Source organism: Acinonyx jubatus, chromosome A1, assembly GCF_027475565.1.
Source record: "Acinonyx jubatus isolate Ajub_Pintada_27869175 chromosome A1, VMU_Ajub_asm_v1.0, whole genome shotgun sequence".
Lineage (NCBI taxonomy): Eukaryota > Metazoa > Chordata > Mammalia > Carnivora > Felidae > Acinonyx > Acinonyx jubatus.
Window position 1 is genome coordinate 138,671,285 of NC_069380.1, and position 16,388 is coordinate 138,687,672.

Below are 16,388 nucleotides of genomic sequence, written 5' to 3' on the forward strand. Positions count from 1 at the left end.
TTGCCTGGCAGTTCAGTGTCGTTGATTTTCATTTTTTGTTGATTCTGAGTGAGGATTAAAAGGATATTTTCATGCAACTTTCTTGTAATTGTACAGACTATACCCAGTATAGACTTCACCATTCAGTATTCTTTTTACAAGCCCATAATACCCATCTTAGTAAAAGCTGTCAGAGTCAGCTCGGGTAGACTTCGCCCTCTGCGTATTATCAGTATGGAGCGTGTGACTTTACAGTGCATATTAAACTTCCTCCTGAATTCTGTCCTCACCTAATGCCCCATTTCCCAGTGGAAATGGAAGATGGAAGATTGAGGTGAAGGACCATTTGGCAATCACATGGTGAAATAAGTTAGAATGAAATTTTTCTTTGTTACATGCTTACTGGGGAATTAGAGCCGAACAGAATTACTCAATAGAATCCCTCCTCAGGGCAAGAACTCATCAGACATTCCATAATTTTTCCTCTAAACTGTCATATTTCAAGCCATTTTAAGTACAATTACTCTTTTTATCCATAGCCTCCCTCTTTTATTGCAAAACCCTGAACTCTTCCCTATCTTTGCCTCCGTAGCCAGCCTAAGCCAGTATGATGAGGTACAGGGACCAACATAATCTACCATAGCTGCCGTCTGAACTGGACTAGTATGAGGTAAGGCTGTGAAATTTGCAGCCTTAAGATCATCAGGCTTCTCAGTTTCTCAGTGAAGTTTGTGCAGACATTCATATTTGGCATTGTCTTTCATCCTGCTGTGCTAAACTGACTTAACTTATGTGTCTCATATTCCCGACAGAGGAGATATTTTGTCTGTAAAGCTGACACACCCTTTGCCGTATACAATATCCCGCTCATGAATTTGCCTTAGATTATTGAGGAAAATAAATATGTTTCATGATATTCACAAGATGCCTGGTATTGAGTCATATGTGGACCTTTTGAGGTGGGGTGCGTGTATATGTGTGTGTGTGTATGTGTGTGTGTGTACGCTCACAGATGTGGGCACACATGCGTGTAGAATGCAGTTGGAGAGTGGTCCCAACTTATTCTAGAATGTGTTTTAACACAGTTTTGTTTAGCTTCTTTATACTTCTTTTTTTTTTTTTTAATTTTTGAGTGTTTATTTTTGAGATAGAGAGAGACAGAGACAGAGCGCAAATGGGGGAAGGGCAGAGAGAGAGGGAGACACAGAATCCAAAGCAGGTTCCAGGCTCCAAGCTGTCAACACAGAGCCCCACGCAGGGCTAGAACCCAAGAACCATGAGATCATGACCCGAGCCAAAGTTGGATGCCTAGCTGACTGAGCCACCGAGGTGCTCCAGTTTCTTTATATTTCTATAATTAAAGTTATAAAAACCCAACATTAATTACTATTTCTTAAGAATAACTCCAACTCTGGGGTGCCTGGGTGGCTCAGTTGGTTAAGCATCCGACTTCGGCTCAGGTCATGATCTCATGGTCCGTGAGTTCGAGCCCCACGTCGGGCTCTGTGCTGACAGCTCGGAGCCTGGAGCCTGTTTCGGAATCTCTGTCTCCCTCTCTCTCTGACCCTCTCCTGTTCATGCTCTGTCTCTCTCTGTCTCAAAAATAAATAAACATTAAAAAAAATTAAAAAAAAAAGAACAACTCCAACTCTGAAATTCCAAATATCAACTCTTTCAGCTGTGTCAATTCAATTTTGTTTTAATCTGGCTAATATTCCACCTATATAGAGTGTGGATTTCAATTATTATTCCCTCTAAGCCTCCTATTACCAAATATAATTAAGATTTGACCCTTTTTGACAGCTAATAAAATAGATTCAATATCTGATCCTGAGAAAAAGTCTTTATAAACCATCTTGATCTGATTGCTTCATTTATGTAAATATGCCATCAAATATGAATTTTGAGAAAACTTCAACGGTAGTTAATTGACCATTATATAATGAACAATAAAAAGGGGGCATCTGGGTGACTCAGTTGGTTGAACGTCTGACTCTTAATTTCAGCTCAGGTCATCATCTCACAGTTCGTGGGATTGAGCCGTGGATCAGGTTCTGCACTGACAAGCATGGAGCATGCTTGGGATTCTCTCTGCCCCTCCCCTGCTCATGCTTACGTGCTCAAGTGTGCACGTGCTGTCTGTCTCTGTCTCTCTCTCAAAAAAAAAAAAAGGTCTCCATGCTAACTGGATTTAGAAATGTATTGCACATCAGATAATGTAAAAGATAACCATTTCATGCCTTATCTTATGGATTTTTAGTATAAAACAAGTTATCATTTCATTAAATCCCCATTACAAGAGTTTCTCAACCTCAACACTATTAATATTTTGGAATGGATAATTCTTTGTTGTGAATAACTGGCTTGTGTATTTTAGGATTCTTAGCAGCATCCCTGGCCTATACTTACTATATGCCAATAGCACCTCCTGAGTTGTGAACAACTAGAAATGTATCCAGACATTGCCGAATGTCTGTTGAGAGACTGGTGAACACAATCAACTGTATTTAACAGCAGCTGATACATGGGAATTTGAGAACTTCCATTTAAATATTTGTTATCTTCTCATATATTCTCAGAAATTGTATCTTGATACAATAAAACAATTATTTTTTTTCAACGTTTATTTTTTGGAGGACAGAAAGAGACAGAGCATGAACGGGGGAGGGGCAGAGAGAGAGGGAGACACAGAATCGGAAACAGGCTCCAGGCTCTGAGCCATCAGCCCAGAGCCTGACGCGGGGCTCGAACTCTCGGACCGCGAGATCGTGACCTGGCTGAAGTCGGACGCTTAACCGACTGCGCCACCCAGCCGCCCCTACAATAAAACAATTAAAGAAATACATTAGCCCCTCACACAAAATATTGAACTATTGATACAGAGTAATAATGAAAAATTTTCTTTCTTTTCTTTATTTTTTTTTTTTACTTATAAAAAAGGAGGGAGACAGCTTTTTCTTATCCTCAACACTTCCAGGAACAAAATCATATTGTAAGACATGAACACTTGTGCTTTCTCTCTTACCTAAACTTGTATTGTTGTTGGTAATTCTAGCATTCTGCAGCACTTTCCTGAAAGGTACCAAGGTATTTTAGAAGCTCCCAGAGTGCCCAAGAGGATCGTACAGTGTCTTATGCCCAGAGGTTCCAAGTGACTCTTTTCACCAGGGGACCTGGTCAAGAGGTGACCATGGAAACTCAGATATGCAGTAATTTCAGGAGCTCTGTGGGGACTTTATTGCTATCAGAACTTCCATCCCAGCACCCATGACTTCTCTTATGGTTGTACTGACCCAAAACATAAGATGTATCTTTTAATTCATGGGAGATGTTTAGGTCATCAGAACAAGTTTCTCCAGAAGGTTTGGAGTGGCACCTCCATCAGCAGAGAGGCTTCATGAAATATAGCTCTTCTGAGGAACACTTAGTGCATGTCCAGTGGGCCAGGTAATGGGGATTCAAAGATGAATGGAGTATAGTCCTCACCTTCAGGGAATCTTCACTCTGATGTGAATAATGTTTAAGACCTCTGATGGAGTATGAAATACGAGTAATAGTTAACATTACCACATGCTCTAATGGATTTTTTTTTTCTGCTTAAAGGACATGATAGTAACAGGAGGAGTGATATTTTCCCTAAAATGGATGATCAGCCCACAGTAGGAAGTGTGAATGCTTGGATTGTTTTGTAGGTCTCTAAATCTGAAGAACTTTGCAAAGGAATTGAATAGACTGCCTCGCTCATTCTTCAGACTCATCTATCTATTGATATTAGAGTTCCTTGCAGTCTGCTTTGCATACAGATATTGAGAGACATCCATGCAAAAATAACCACCTTAAAAAGAGGCATTGAATCAAAAGCACCTGGATTGCTCATGTGCCCCTAAAAGTTGGTATTCTCTTATGCAACAGTAATTTGTTTAAAACTAACAGGCAAGTTTACTGTTTTCCGCTTGCCATTTTAGTCACCCTGGAGTACATTTATCTTGGTTCAGAGTGGCCTGGCATATCTTAACATTCAGTTGTTCCTTCATGAAATGTGAGTTTCAGCTCTTCCATATGGAATGTCCAGAATCCTGATGAAACATTAATTAGGATGTGAAAAGTCAATAAAAACCGAGACTCTTTAGGCATTGCAAAGTGAAGGCATAGATTAGGGGCCTGGGACTTTATGGTGCAGAGAAACGGATCCTTCACATCAAATTTAAAAGGAGTAGTGTTAAGTGATTGATGACACGGCCATTTTATTTCCTACCGAAACTGTGTGTTATAATGAAACCACTTTAAATCTGTTCAGAAACTTTGTTGAATTTTTAAAATTCAGGGAAGCCTCCCTGAGAAAGTGATTGTTAAATTGAATCTTCAAATAAGTAGTCCCCAAAAAGTAATATAGTCCAGGCAGGAGCAACAGCCTGTGGAAGGCAAGGAAGTAGGGGGGAAATCTAGCAACTTCTGGATACTTCAGAATACATTTCTTTTTTTGCATAGAAACATTCTTTTATTTATTCATTAATTTGTTTTTCATCCTTTTGATTTTTTTAAATGAGAATGTTAATTATAAAAGCAGTGCATGCTCTTTTTTTAAAAAAAAGTATTTCAGGTAATGAAGTGTTTAAAATAGAAAGTGGAAGTCCACCATTCAACAACTTCCCTGCTTCCAGCATCGAATTTATTTTTCATTTTTTTTATTTAAATTTTGGTTAGTTAACATACAGTGCAATATTGGTTTTAAGAGTAGAATTCAGTGATCCATCACTTACATATAACACCCAGTGCTCATCACAATAAATGCCTCCTTAGTTCCCATCACCCATCTAGCCCATCCCCCACCCATTTCCCTCCATCAACCCTCAGTTTGTTCTCTATCATTAAGAGTCTCATGTGGTTTATTTCCCTGTCTTCTCTTCCCCCTCCTTCCCATGTGCTTATCTGTTTTGTTTCTTAAATTCTGCATGTGAGTGAAATCATGGTATTTTTCTTTCTCTGATGGACTTATTTCACTTAGCATAATACATTCTAGCTCCATCCATATCATAGCAATGGCAAGATTTCATTCTTTTGGATGTCTGAGTAATATTCCTTTGTAAATACATACCACCCTTGTCTTTATCCATCCATCAGTCGAAGGACATTCGGGCTCTGTCTATAGTTTGGCTATTGTTGACAATGCTGCTGTAAACACTGGGGTGCAGATTCAAATACCCCTTTGAATCTGTATATTTGTATCCTTTGGGTAAATACATAATAGTACAATTGCTGGATCACAGGATAGTTCTGTTTAAGCTAGTGATGTTTAAACCATTTGAATAAGAGTTCCCACTAAGAAACACATTGCAGCCCCTTATACACTTATATACATATATATTTATTTTATATATATCAATGTATATGTAGACACACACACACATATATATACGCATAAATGTATATACATTCTACATTATAAACATGTTCATAATGAAGGAAAAGTTTCATGAAATGATACCTATTCTTATTACTTGAGTTGCCCTTAACTATTTTCATCTCTATTGTAATTTTTAAATGTTAGTAGCTTATAGCTACTGAGTTAATTCTGTAGCCCACAGGCTGAAAAGCACTGACCTGAGTGGTCTGCCCATATCTAACAGTAGATAACTTCCACGTCACTTTAAGCAGGGACAAATGCATGAAGCAGTGCCATATTTTGACCTACTGTTTGATGCAGAATGACACTATGAATCTTGCGATTTGTTTGGTACATCCAGTTTGCTACAGATAAGGCCTTTCTCTAAATTTCATTTGCTAAAGTCATTGCCAATACTTCTTTATCATATCAAAGGCTCTGAGGAAATCAGTTACTGCTAAATGGATAAATGCATGTTCTCTTCCTTGATGTGAAATGTCAATAGCAATTTACCTTACAGAAATCTGAACATAAAGGAATCAGCACATATTTTTAAAACTATATTGCTAAGTGTTTTCTCTACAATTTGTTTATATCTATTATTGTACATCATTTAAAAAATATTGATTTTAAGAATTCATAGGGGTGCCGCCTGGGTGGCTCAGTCGGTTGAGTGTCTGACTCTTGATTTCACCTCAGGTCATGATCTTCGGGTGGTGGGATCGAGCCCTGCATTAGGGTCCATGCCGAGCATTGTGCCTGCATGGGATTCTCTCTCTCTCTCTCTCTCTCTCTCTCTCTCTCTCTCTCTGCATCTCTCCCCTGCTTACATGCTCTCTCTTTCTAAAATAAAATAAATAAAATAAAATAAAAGAGTTAATATTACTGTTTAGAATGATAGTAATGTTTTCCCATAACCCTACTTTCTGAGGCAGTGGTTTTAAAACTTAGGCGGTCAAGACCTATTTGAAACTCTGATGAGATTTATGGCCTATCTTCCTAGAATGAACAAAATATTTATTCCATATACACTCACTAGAGAACACTTAGCCTGAATGGAAGTCACTGCTCATGTCATCTCTCTAGAGCTCAGTCAGCATCTCTTATAATTGCCCCACTGGAAGGAAGCATTGTACTCCCTTCTATTAGTATTGAAACCAGCAGCACCTTATTTGATTCTACCAGTGCACCTACACGTGTACTCATGCGGTGGTGAAATCCATCTACTGGGTTCTACTGAAATCTGAAACCTACTGAGACCAGAACAGTCTAGGAAGCAACCCCATTGAGCCTGTGGCCATCAACACAGCAGCCTGATTGGGCTGCAGTACCAGCTGCCACAGTGTAGCAGTGAGCATGTACAGTTACAGACAGCCTCCCAGAAGTGTTTGAAGCTCTTTCCAAAGTCACCACGTCATGGGTAGAACTTATCATAGTATCTCTTTTCTTAAATGTGTTAATTAAAATACTCACTAGATTGTACCAAATGCTGTAATTCTGGCAAATATGTAGAACGTTCAACCCTGAGCAGAAAACCTGTCATAATCTTAAACAAGGGAAGCTCTAGAAACCACATGACTAGGGCACCACTGCCACCTTTTGGTGACATTACTTAATTGCAGGTTCTGGAGGAATAATAAACCTATATTAAACAGAGATTATAGTGTTAAAATGACGAAATGATAGAAAATATACATTGCTTGATATGCTGGGATAGAGAGAGAGCATGTGCTGTCAGAGCTTGCTTTGGTTCTGCACTTTGCATCTCACGTGGCTGTACTGGCTCTGATTTCTTGTATTTTCTGTACCTGTTGGCAGGATTGGAGGAGCCATTCCCACTGTGTTCTCCTACTTTGCTGAAGTGCTGGCCCGAGAGAAGCGGGGTGAGCATCTGAGCTGGCTCTGCATGTTCTGGATGATTGGTGGGATCTACGCCTCTGCCATGGCTTGGGCTATCATCCCGCATTACGGTAAGAGGCTGGCCTTACGTGGGCTGGGCAGGCACCTTATTTTACTTCAGACTCCATTCCATCCCTTCCCTCTCTTGTAGATGCTGGTTTGAGGACAACACTGTCATAATCAAGTCTTTCCCTTTTGTGATACCTAGGATTTTTTTCCCCCCGTACAGAGTCCTGTATAGGGGAGGACTATGCATTTTGCTGCTTTTAAAGTAATCACTTTCATTTGCTTTCTATGTGCTATCAACTCTGGTGCCCCCACCCCAATGGACGTGTAAGGAGACACAGATCTCAATCAGCATATAAGGCAACATGACTTCAATTGTTTTGGGGACTGTGATATACATCAGGCACATACAACTACCTTCATTCGTCCCCTCTGGGTCCAGTCCAAAGCTTAGCCCCATGTTATCCCTGCCTCTTCTGGCAGCTCATAACTCAGATGAGAACAGGAAGAATCCTGTCTTCTCATGGACCCTCTGAGAATTTAAGATGTGATTCTCCTGTCTTTGCTGCCAGGATCCCCTCCTCAGTTTCTCCCTAAGCACTTCTTCCTACCACTTCTGAATACCTGAAGGCCTCATGTTTCTGAGCAGTGTTGTCCTGCTTGAAAGCCAGAAACTTCCAGTTGTTTCATCTACAAACAGTGAAATGCAGGGAGAGGTTCACAGAATCCAGGAATCAAATTCCATATATAAGGAAAAGAGGAAGGGAGGTGTTCTGGTTATGTGTGTGTGTGTGTGTGTGTGTGTGTGTGTGTGTGTGTGTGTGTGTGTGTGTAAGAGAGAGCAAACAGGTTGAAGTTTGCAAAATATGAATACTGTATAAAATAAATGGCATGTGACTTCAAAAACTCACTCTTTTGTTCAACCTAAAATTGAATCGATCATCAGCTAAAAATTAAATTTCAGAAATTCACTTTTTGATCATTTTCTTTTTTTCTGCTTTTGTTTTAGAACAGAGCAATTTTTCATTATAAAGCATAGTTCTGTTAGGGAACAACCTTCTGTGAATTTGATTCATTGCTAAAATCAAAGACAAGATGTAGATTTTAGTATTAAAATGCATTGTAATTTATTTTAATATACTGCATTACAGAATTCAGGTTTGTCACACTCTTTATTTTAATAAACCTAAAAACTTACATGCAAATCAAAATTGTATATAATAATGACAGCAAAAACATAAAACCTTCCTACAAAAGCATGTCTGTAGTTCCCTGTCTTTGGACACGTAAGAACTGGAGGAAAAGAAATGTGGTCTTGGAGAAGTCTGGGGCCAGCTTGCTCCCTGCAGGCTCAACATCAACCATCCAACAGAGAAGGAAAAAAAAAGGAGGAGGAGGAGGAGGAGGAGGAGGAGGAGGAGGGGGGGGAGGAGGAGGAGGAGGAGGAGGAGGAGGAGGAGGAGGAGGAGGAGGAGGAAGAAGAAGAAGAAGAAGAAGAAGAAGAAGAAGAAGAAGAAGAAGAAGAAAACAGAAAAAGAAAAAAGAAAAAAAAAGAAAAGAAAAGAAAAAGAAAAAAAAATAAAAGGAAAAAAAGATGTAAGGAATTGGTTACTTGGCCAAAGAGAACTTTTCTGTGCCACACACTTAAGTTGGGTGTGGCCTGCCAAGCTCAAGTGATGAGTTTTCCTTTCTTACACTCTGGTTGCTTCTGGGCCAGAAATACCCTCATACAGGTGGTTACCCAGGTCCACCCGAAGGCTTGTTTTCTGCCACCATCCAAGGAATTCTAGGTGATTCTCCTCCTTTGTGTGGGCCCTGAAGACCTCAGCCACCCCCAGAACTTGCCCCTGTAGGAAGACATCTAGCTCCCGCCCCACTCAGCTGGCTGTTTGGAAAGGAAAAGCCGCTTCACTGCCACATAAAGAATTGTTAGGAACTATGTGTAAGGAGATAAAAAGGAGATACAGAGCCTGTGCAGGGTCCAGCTTTACCCAGCCTTGCTCCTTCAGCCTCTCTAGGCATATGCAACCTTTGTACCAATTTTTAAAAAGTGCCTCATTCGGGTGGACTTGGTTGCAACCCTACTGCTTGGCCTCTCCAGTTGCTCACGCAGAGAATTACTGCTGGTGATTTCACTCTGCAGATGGATTCCTTCCAAGGCCGCCTTGCATCTCAGCCTCTGATGGCAGCACAGCTCCTTGACTCCTGGGTTTTTGGTGTCTCCTTCCTGGTCCCCTTCCCCATCGTATGGCAGAATTTCTCCTGCTGGCCTTTCTAAACTTGCAAGTCAGTAGGGCTTCTGTATTTCCCATATTTCCACCAGACCTGGGCATGATTGCTTTTGTTTGTTTTTCTTCACTAGGTATTTAGTTCCTCAGACTCTTGCCTTTCACGCATCCCAACCCTTAAGCCATGGAGGGCTCCAGATTTTGCCTCCAGCCTTGCCAACCATCAGTTAGTGGCTACCCTACAGAAAATGGGCATAATCCCACCTTTATTTTTCTCAAGCACACATAAGGTATTCTTTTTTATAGCAAAAAAGGCTACCTAGTGCATACATAACTGGAAAGAGCTGAAGTGGTGAATCATAAACAATTGATAAAAAAATTACAAAAAAAAAAAACCAATCACAATACAACAAAATCAAATGTATCTGAGGCTGAAATTAATTTATATGTTAAAGGAACCTTGAGAAATAATGACCTGGTTAAGAAATCAGAAACAGAATATTAAAACCTTATGCCCATGCTTTATTGAAGGCTTTCCATGGCCAGAAATGTGGCAAAAACAATTATTGCAATCAAGCTGTCTGTATATTAGAATCAACAGGGGAGATTTTTAAATATGCTTGCTGAGTTCATTGTTGCATGCCGGCAATTTGAAGAGTTTTCATTATTTCAAAATAAAAGAACTTAGTTTTAAAAATTCTGTGCTCCTAGGGGATGATGATGTTTTGTATCTTGATGTGGGGGATGGTGTTTCAGGGGTATTCATTTATAAAAATGCATTAGGCTGGGTACTTAAGATTTGTGTACATCACTATATGGATGTTACAGTTTTTTTTTTATAAAAACGCTTAACTAAAATTTACCTCTTCCCTAACCCCCTGAAAATACCCATGCTTGGGTCCTACGCCAGATCATTTGAATTCAGTTGTCTGGGCTGGGGACTCAGCGTGGGTGGTTTTCAAAGCCCCCAGGTGGTTCTCTTCAGTCACGTTTGAGATTCTGCAGCTCCCTGCCTCTCCCTGTGGATGATCTCGGAAGCCCCTGGGACTTCATCATGTATGTATAGGGAGGGCTGCACATGGGAGCAAAGAGAAGCGTGAGCCTGACCGGCATGGTTGACTTATTCAGCAGGTGTTTAGGTTTCTGTGTTGTTGGTTTCATCCAAGCTGAAGGCCTTTCCTATCCATGAGGCTTAGAATCACTTAAAAAGCAACTTTGACATCTTGATATGTCTTCTTCTCAATGCCACATCTTTTTATTTTACTTCAAATAGACAAGGGGTGTTAAGGCATCTATTTCCCTTGCAGATTCTGAAAAAATAAAAAGGTTTCTCTTTTCTCTGTGAAATTCTGCATTGCATAAAATGATGTCGCAGCCCATAGGGATATGAGAGCATGTGGGTCCTGCCTCTCCATCATCCTTCTTTTAGGAGACCTCTGAGCACCACCACCTGTGTGCTGTAAGGAGTTTTCACCCAGCAGGGGAGGAATTTGGGAGCAAAATAACATGACTCAGAGCCAGATTCTGGCCCTTCTCACACCACTAATAGGATTTGCGCTAGAGGGAAGGAATCAAAACCTGGCGTCCACACTGCAAGTAATTCAAATAATAAACGATGGAGATAAGAAGGTGTCTGTGGTGTTGCCTTTCTGCTTTTTTTTTTGGCAGAGGGGTCGCTGCACAAAGCCCTGCACCTGATGCCAGGAGACTTGAACTCTGACTCCAGACAAGCTTCTTATGCAAAGCAGGACTTGACTGGATGGGAAAGGAAATCTGGAAGGATTCTTATGAAGTTAGACAACACCAGGAAGGGGGGTTGGAATGCTGCTAGGGCTGATGATTACCATGTGGGCTGTGGCCAGGGTTTGGTGATGGACAGAGGGATCCACCTAGTTTCTGTACTGGCATCGGATAATGATGGTGCTTGAACTTCACGTCACTGCTGGCAGGTTGAAGATTTCCCTGCAGACAGTCATCACCATCTGAAGTTTCCCAACATAAAATTACCTTGCCCACTCTGACAAGGCCCTGAGAAGGCAGAGTGCTTGGATGGCATCACCTTTCCTGCCGGCCACCTCCCCTGTGACCAGCTCCTTCCACTCAGTAGCTTCGGGGCTCTCCGTGAGAGAAAAAATAGCACAAGTATGAGATTTTTCCTTCAGCCTCCCCCCTCTCAGTAATCAGGACACCTAAGCATTTAATGGAAGCCTCAAGTGCCTTTGGGGAAAATCAGGCAGGTTGCTGAATCACAGCACTTTCCCTCTCAGGCTGAGAGCTCGCATTGAGGCCCGGGCTTTGGAGTTGCCGTGGGATTGCAGTGCTGTCTGCTCCATTAAACCCTCTGTCATCTTTTTCTCTTTTAAATTTGCGTGCACATCAGATGAGGTTTGTCCCCTGCTGAGCCGCCTGACAGCATGCAGCAAGGACATTCAATTAGCTAAGTGGGAAGGCTCTCTGTTCAGCACAAAATGCCTCAGCTCTTAAAGCCTGGAGCACGTGGGCTGCACTCAGCACTGGAACAGCCCCATAGCCTCCATCTCACCACCTTCCCTGCACACCCCTCAGAGCCAAGCTGGGGGCTCCGTAATGCTGAGGCCCACTCCTTCTCCCCACCCCCCCAGCCACAGTGAGATGTCTGGGCTTAAAAACACATATTCCTGACGTTCTGACTACCGAGGTGTCCCTACTTCCTTTAGTTAAGAGATATGTGAAGCGAATCCATTTCTTCTCCTTAACGATGAAACTGGGTGAAGGGGGCACAGTATAGTTGAATGGCTGTCTGCCTGAAGAAGGAAACAGGCAAGGGTATGTATGTTTTGTTCACAAGCAGAAAGGCACTGTGGCCAAGGGAAAGGTGGAGAGTGAGTGCTGATCTGGAGCCTCTCAGCTGTACTGCTTCTGGGTGTGAGCTTTGTCAAGCTGTTGAGTCTCTTCCCGCCCCATTTTCTGGTCAGCATCATGGTAGGGGTCAAGGTTGATGATCATGTTAGAACCCCATGTTAGAGCATGATTAGTGCTCAAAAAGTGGTAGCTCTGGGGCACCTGGGTGGCTCAGTCGGTTAAAAGTCTGACTCTTGGTTTTGGCTCAAGTCATGATCTCACGGTTCATGAGTTCGAGACCCACATTGGGCTCTGTGCTGACAGTGTGGAGTTTGCTTGGGATTCTCTCTCTCTCTCTCTCTCTCTCTCTCTCTCTCTCTCCCTCTCCCTCTCCCTCTCCCTCTCCCTCTCCCCCTCTGCTCCTCCCCCACCTTGCTCGCTCGCTCTCTCTCTCTCTCTCTCTCAAAATAAATAAATGAACATTGAAAAAAAGGTAGCTCTTATTGCTGTCAGGTTCATCTACATTGGATACCCAGACTCTGTCAACACATTCTGGCAAGAACTCAGAGCTACAAGAAAAGAGGGAGAGTGAGGTAATAAAGTATGTGAAACAAATAAACCTCACCTAGAGGGTGAGGAGATCAGAGGAGTCAGAGGAAAGAAAAAATAGGAAAAAAATTAAGATAGAATCAAGGAAAAAATAATACTGGAAAACCTACATTACCTGGAATCCAATGAATCCAAATCTTCCATTCATTCACTTTTTGGATGATTTAATATTTGAAGAACATATACTATACAAAGATCCACCTTAAAGCCTTGAGGCCACTCTCGCCAGGTAGGAAGAACAAGAGCCTGACTGTCCTAATTTTCTGGCATAAATGCCAGCCAGCCCTGTGGGTTACAGGAACTGCAGTGGACCCCAGCTCCACCTCGGTGGCAAAGTGTCCTACACTCCGCTCACCGGCAGTCAGCAGAGTGGTTACCGGCATGGGGTTAGATATAAGACATGCCCTGGTTCCAAGCAGGCTGTGCCATTCTCTAGTTTTGTCACTTTTAGGACAGTTAGTTGGGCTGTCTGGTCCTCAGTTTCTTTATCTCTAAAGCAGGCATAATACCCCATAGTGTTGCTCTATTCAAGGACTATGTACAAAAAGTGATTACCACACAGTGCCTGATGCACATGTTCATTAAATGGAAATGGGGCTTTTTTTCTTCTTTTCCACAGGTGGGGCTAACGTTGAGGGAAGGGTATGAAGAAGGAACTAGAATAGTAAAAGGAGCTTGCTCCCCTTTGCTAACCATAGTTTCTCACTCTGTGCTTATGATTTGAAGGCTGTAGAGGTGGATAAGAAGGGGAAGTGTACAGGAACAGAGCTTGAGAGGCATGCCAAGTATTCTGCACCCACTCCAGGGTGGCAGGGGAGGGCTACAGTGACAGCTGGGTCCCACTTTCCAGCCCAGCCAGAACAGGTAGGTGCCGAGTGGCCCCAAGCCCTGCTGCCTACCTTTGCCAAACTTCATTGAATGTCATAGGGCTAAAGATTTTATGCTCAAATGTGTGAGTAGGACATGTAGGAGGAATCAACTTGGTACATCAATGGATACCAGTAGCATTTCTTAATTTGTCCAATTTAGAATCCATCTGATCTTTGATTTCAACAAAATGACCTTTGAGCTTGGATTTCCTTCACTCTGTGGCTCAGTTTTCCCTATGCATTAGAGGCATACATCAACCCCCATAATAATAAAGTCTTTATTTAAGAGCTTAAGAAATGGACATGAGGCAGTCTCATAGTTTAAGCATATGACTATGTTCTTAGTATGTTTCATTGCTTATGGGTTTCAGAAGCCTTCTTAGACATAGCCACAGGCTCTCCCATCCTCAGCCCTCCTGTCTCTCTCCTCATGCTCAGTGCATCACCTGGAGAAACATGTTTGTCAGGTAGGGCTAGCTCCCCCACCTGCCACCCACCCCAGCCCCTGCTGCAGGTTGAAAAGATATGTCTCCATCCTTGAGTAATGGAGAATTCTGCACAGTCTCACTCTGCCCTTTGAGGTATGCGTGGTGAACTCACAGGAGCCACCTCTTCTGTTGTGCATTAAGCCAGTTACCATGGTGCTCAGGTCTTCATGCTTCCATTCAAGCTCCTTAGAAAGGGAAGGGACAGCAGTCACTTGTTGAGAGCCTTCTATGTCCCAGACATTATGCCAGGCACATTGATCTTACGCACAGAGTCTTATAGAAATGGGCTTTAAACCTATGACGGTTTTCCTGCTCATGTGTTGGCGTGAAGAACCATGGGGTGCATCCTGCTGAGGCTGCTGGCTGAAGACTCAGGCAGTCAGGTGAAACCTGAAGAATGTTCCTCTCAGAATGATGCTTTTAAACGTAGAAAATGAAGTAAGTAGGATTGTAAATGAAACCAATTGTTATCAAAATGTATTAGCATATTAAGTAACAACACCTGGTATCAGGTCTAATAGCTACGGTAATTTTTAAGTAGATATGCACATAGAAGCCAGAGGTCAACTCATTCTTTCTCTTGAATCCTAGGAAACCATTGGACTATGGGTTCTCCCAGAATCCCACATTCCATTCTTTACCACCTATGTTAGTTAAGATTAGGATTGACTGGAGGGGGAAGAAAGATGAAGATTGACTGGATATAAAAGAAAAAAAAAACAGAGGTACCTGGATGGCTCAGTCTGTTAAGTGTCCAACTTTGGCTCAGGTCATGATCTCGCAGTTGGTGAGTTCGAGCCCCGCATTGGGCTCTGTGCTGACAGCTTAGAGCCTGGAGCCTGCTAGGGATTCTGTGTCTCCCTCTCTCTCTACCCCTCCCACGCTTGCACTTTGTCTCTCTCTCAAAAATAAATAAACATTAAAAAAATTTTTTTAAGAAAAAACAAATTAACACAGGCATGAACAAGATGTAAGCTTGTTTTATATTAAAAGAAGACCGGATTGGAGCTGTCCAGTGCTGGGATGGTAGTTGCATCCATCAAAGGCCCAATTCCTCTTATCTCAAAATTCCCTTTATCTGCCAGTCTTAGCACATTCCGACTAGTAGGTCCACATTCTAGGCAGAACAAATCAGGAAGGATCTATAGGCTATACCTGTGCTACCATTAAAAATCTCCCTGGGTCAGGGGCACCTGTGTGGCTTAGTTGGTTAAGTGTCCAACTCTTGATCTCAGCCCAGGTCTTGATCTCAGAGTCATGAGTTCACACCCCTCATTGTGTTCTGCACTGGTTGTGAAGCCTACTTTACAAAAAAATTCTCCCTGGAAGTCCCACACAAATCCACTTAAATCTCATTAGCCAGAACTTCAGCACGTGACCATTCCTAGCTGCAAGGGAGTCTTGGAAATGTATAGTAGTCTTCTGTATCAAGCAGCAGAGAGAACACAGATCAGATAGAGTGGATTTGGGGAGACAACTAGCCATCTCTGCTGTACCATTTCATTCTTTCTCTGGAAAATCCTTTAGAAATATCCATGTGGTTCATAATCTAAAATTTTTGTATGGCCCTTCTGTATTGGTTTTTAGATGCAAATAATGGAAAGCAACTCTGGCTAACTTAACCAGAACAGGAATTTATTAGAAGGCTATTGAGTAGCTCACAGAATTGTCAGGAAGGCTAGAGCCCCAGGCTCAGGAAATGGCAGGAGCCAAGAGTATTGTTCCTTATATGGCTGACATGGTCAGTCAACAAACTCAAAATTTTAGCACCCAGACCCAAAAACCCCAGCTAATTTCTAAGAGAAATTAGCTCAAAGTACACAGCTTCAGTTTCCACTGCACCAAGGAGCTTTGATAGCGGTTTAATTGTTTTTCAAAGATCATGGAGATTTCTATGCAAGATAGAATCCTCAGGGGCACCACCTGCTGTTAGAAAGTCATGACTATCAAAAAGTGACATTATAGACAAGGTATCTTAAGGCCCTAATTCAGTTAAGGCACTTAGCAATCACGTGTGCCAGAGAGGAGAATCTGCGTCCATATGAGGGTGGGTACAGTTTGGGCTAGTGTGGCCTTTACATGTTGGTTACAAGAAAATTAGGTACAA

At 42.0% G+C, this 16,388-nt stretch overlaps 1 protein-coding gene and 1 non-coding gene across 2 annotated transcripts in view; both read left to right on the forward strand.

The window, feature by feature from the left end:
• Nucleotides 1-16,388, forward strand: part of SV2C (synaptic vesicle glycoprotein 2C) — a 216,835-nt gene that overhangs the window by 113,672 nt on the left and 86,775 nt on the right. The window contains exon 4 of the mRNA XM_027039758.2: nt 7,181-7,332. Within this exon, the coding sequence (XP_026895559.1) occupies nt 7,181-7,332 (152 nt within the window). The remainder of the gene's footprint in view (nt 1-7,180; nt 7,333-16,388) is intronic.
• On the forward strand, nt 8,511-8,641 carry LOC113594911 (small nucleolar RNA SNORA38). Its single transcript, XR_003415396.1, has one exon. It is a non-coding gene; the product is annotated as a small nucleolar RNA SNORA38 (small nucleolar RNA).